Source organism: Zingiber officinale, chromosome 9B (genome assembly GCF_018446385.1).
Source record: "Zingiber officinale cultivar Zhangliang chromosome 9B, Zo_v1.1, whole genome shotgun sequence".
Classification (NCBI taxonomy): domain Eukaryota; kingdom Viridiplantae; phylum Streptophyta; class Magnoliopsida; order Zingiberales; family Zingiberaceae; genus Zingiber; species Zingiber officinale.
The window spans coordinates 117639235-117642863 of NC_056003.1; the positions used below are offsets into that span (position 1 = coordinate 117639235).

Here is a 3629-nt window from a genome sequence, read left to right on the forward strand (position 1 = left end):
GTTCATTCTAGAATTAGTTTGCTTCCAAGAATTGGACGAAAATTTGGGTTTATTCTACTTTCATTTATCAAACAAAGTTTAAGTACTTAGATTACCAAAAAAAAAAAACCTTAGCAATTATATATTCTGGAATTTACCTAGTGGATGAAATATTAAACTGAACTGTTCATTCTGGAATTAGTTTGCTCCCAAGAATTGGACGAAAATCTGGGTTTATTCTACTTTCATTTATCAAACAAAGTTTAAATACTTAGATTACCAAAAAAAAAAAACCATAGCAATTATATATTCTGGAATTTACCTAGTGGATGAAATATTAAACTCAACTGTTCATTCTGGAATTAGTTTGCTCCCAAGAATTGGACGAAAATCTGGATTTATTCTACTTTCATTTATCAAACAAAATTTAAATACTTAGATTACCAAAAACAAAACCTTAGCAATTATATATTCTACGAAGCGCTAAGCCCGCTCAAATTAAACATCAGGAGTCCAAATCGGTACAATCGAAATGAAATGCTCTCATAGGAAACCGAGTCTTGGAGGTTTTCTGAATAATTTATTTGAACAAGTTTTGAAGGCCGAATTGGCCCACCCTCTCAAATAGAATGACGAAAAAAGGGCATCGAGACTCTACCGGCTCGCAGCAGCAAAATTTGTGACTCTGGAAATCTCATTAATTTTGGTTAGCGAACTTGATACCCTTTTCTATCGAGGCTTTCAGTTCTGGCTTAAGATTTTCGAAGCCCTCTTTCTCGTAGTCAGACAGAGGACCTAGTCCGAGAACTTCTTCCACTCCGTTCTTTCCCAACCTCACCTGCACCACGACAAGGAAGAAGAATTAGTGTGCGTGCTAGAACAAGATATACCACGCACATATACATTCACTATTTTGAATTCCCCTAGCAGTATCACCATATCGCAAGTGTAATGGATATTCACTTGTGTGAATTCACTATTATGATGGTTGAGGGGGATATCTCTTTTGAAACATTGAAAGAGATAAAGGAAAGCACATGTCCAAACAACCAACAATGGCTTCTAAGATGCAGAAGATCTAGATAGATCATAGACCAAAATGCTAAAAAGTATTTAACGATTTCAAGGATTTGAAGCCATACTATACAAACTACATTATCTATAATCGACTTAACCAGTTGAAAGAACTAACCTTAGATGCAAAAAATGGCAACTCTGTAATGGTTGATTGCACAAATGAACACTCAACAATGTCAGGAGTGCCATTAAGACCTTTCAAACATGCATCTGCAAAAATTGCTCCTGCATATCTGCATGATAATCTACCATTTAGTTTCAAAGAATAAATTTTAACGTTTCGCTGCAGCTACATCACCCAAATAGAAAAAGGAGAAACAATTCAGACAGCTGATTATCAAAGCTAAGACATATAATAACATACTAGTCATCTAAGCAAGATATAATATGGTTCACAGGATAAGATTTGATCCAAATCCAACTTGTCCTAGGAAGGTCGGGCCACAAAATAAAAAAATAAAAAAAAGGATAACACCAAAATGTTGGAAAGATAATCGTGTGGGATAACATATTTAATTAAATGTGTTCATAAATTGCTATCTTAAAAGTGGAACCAATTAAGTGATCTAATTAAGTTATATTTATTGGGTTCGAAGCATTAAATTTAAATATGAATTTTATTTTGTGTAGAGTTTGATTTTCTTATTTACTAATTTATGATGAGTTAAATTAAAAATAAGAAAAATTTATAACTTTTCAATCATAAATAAGGGTTGAGGTTCCCAATTCATATGTAACCATAATTTTACTGACATCCCATCATTATAAAATTTCAACAAGATTTAACAACTATCGTTATGGACTTAGGTATGATCCAAATATACTATTGTTTATCATGTTGATATGAAATGGAGGATCGTGGATTTAGATTTTTATTTTTGAATCTAAAATTATTTTCTAACACAAGGGAACTGAGTGTCTTAAAGCGCAACACAATCTTCTTTATATACACATGACACTTTTAATAGCCAATAAATAAGATTCAAATCTCACACCTGAACTAATTTAGCCTGCAATCTCGAAATGGCACTCAAACAAATAATGACAGTTACTAGATAGAGATATGCATCATCAAGATTTGATTAAATAAACGAAAATAAAACAGAAATGAATCATTATATCATAAAATAAGAATTTATAACTTACGCCATTGACAAGGTTGCGGAGCCTTTTCCAGCCTTTGCTTCCACAACCTCCGTCCCACCATCCTGGGTCCTCTTGGTGAGAGCCTTGATATCCTCATGAGACAAATCATTACTAGCAGGAGTTGCCTGTAGAACAGAAACCACAAGCTATCAGAGATCAATGGAAGTGCAAAAGCCAACATTGGTACATCAAATCCACAGCAATCACCTGGGAGAACAGGGGCAAGATGGTTATGCCAGCATGCCCACCAACAACGGGAACATTAACATCTGCATAAAAGACAAGCATTTTTCAATTTGAATGTTGTTATCACCTAATCAACACTCCAGTATATCGCATATGATAAGAAGAGGGCATTACCAGCTGCAGGAATATTAGCTTTCCCAGCATAGAAGGTTTTGGCTCTGACTACATCCAGGGTAGTGACACCGAACAACTTTCTCTCATCGTATGTTCCTGCCTTCTTGAACACCTCAGATGCAATTGGCACAGTAGAGTTCACTGGGTTGCTGATCATATTAACAACAGCCTGATCCAGAAACAAGAGCACAAATAGATTATCCTTAAAGGGGAAAAGATAAAGAGGGAGTTCATATGTCAGTCGATGCGAAAAAAACACATACGTTAGGGCAGTACTTGGCGATGGCGGTGCATAGGGACTTAACGATGCCAGCGTTGATGTTGAAGAGATCGTCACGAGTCATGCCGGGTTTCCGTGGCACGCCAGCGGGGATGATCACAACATCGGAGCCCTCGAGCGCCTCGCCTAGCTGCTCCTCGCCAGCATAGCCGGCCACCTGCAGATCCATTGAGTAACAGATCCGGAACCACAGATCTGATCAGATCCACCGCGAGGGACCGGCGTAAAGAGGGCAGAAAGAGCGAGGGAGATGCGCTAACCTTGGCGCGAGTGTTGATGTGGCTGACATCGGCGGCGACGCCGGGGGTGCCGGCGATATCGTAGAGGGCGAGGCTGGAGACGAGGGGGTTGAGCTTCATGAGGAGGGCGAGGGGCTGGCCGATCCCGCCGGCGGCACCAAGGACGGCGACCTTACGATCGGGGGCGGAGAGGGAGGAGAAGAGGCGGCGGGCGGAGGGGCCGTTGCCGCCGCGTCGGAGCGCGGATTCGGCGGATCTGACCAAGAAGCTCCTCATGGTTCCGAGCCGTCAAAAACGATGAAGCGAAAAATGTGCGGACTGCGGAGAAATGAAGCGAGGGTTAGGAATGGCCTATTTATAGGGAGGGAGAAACCGCAATCGAACAAAACACAAGTTCTATACTTATATTATTGAATCTAATAATCTTATCATAGTAGACTGAAATGATTTCTAATTCTCCTACAGGAGCGGTGTAGTGGTAAAGATACAGAACGTTATCGTGTTCGATATTAATGTTGTTTATTTTTTCTATTTTTTTATATTCTTGT

General features: G+C 39.2%; 1 protein-coding gene across 2 annotated transcripts; it reads right to left on the reverse strand.

Annotated features, from left to right (window-relative positions):
• Nucleotides 1-419: 419 nt before the first annotated feature.
• LOC122024987 (malate dehydrogenase, mitochondrial-like) lies at nucleotides 420-3424 on the reverse strand. Of its 2 annotated transcripts, none has more exons than XM_042583740.1 (7): nucleotides 3103-3422; nucleotides 2826-2999; nucleotides 2563-2731; nucleotides 2410-2471; nucleotides 2203-2327; nucleotides 1172-1289; nucleotides 420-817 (listed from the first exon to the last, which is right to left on the reverse strand). In XM_042583740.1, the coding sequence occupies exons 1-7, from the start codon at nucleotides 3355-3357 to the stop codon at nucleotides 677-679; spliced, it is 1044 nt and encodes a 347-aa protein (XP_042439674.1). In that variant the 5' UTR covers nucleotides 3358-3422; the 3' UTR covers nucleotides 420-676. The 2 variants fall into 2 exon arrangements, with proteins under 2 accessions (XP_042439674.1, XP_042439675.1); XM_042583741.1 differs by having other exon boundaries at nucleotides 762-817; nucleotides 1168-1289; nucleotides 3103-3424.
• Between the last annotated feature and the right edge of the window lie 205 nt (nucleotides 3425-3629).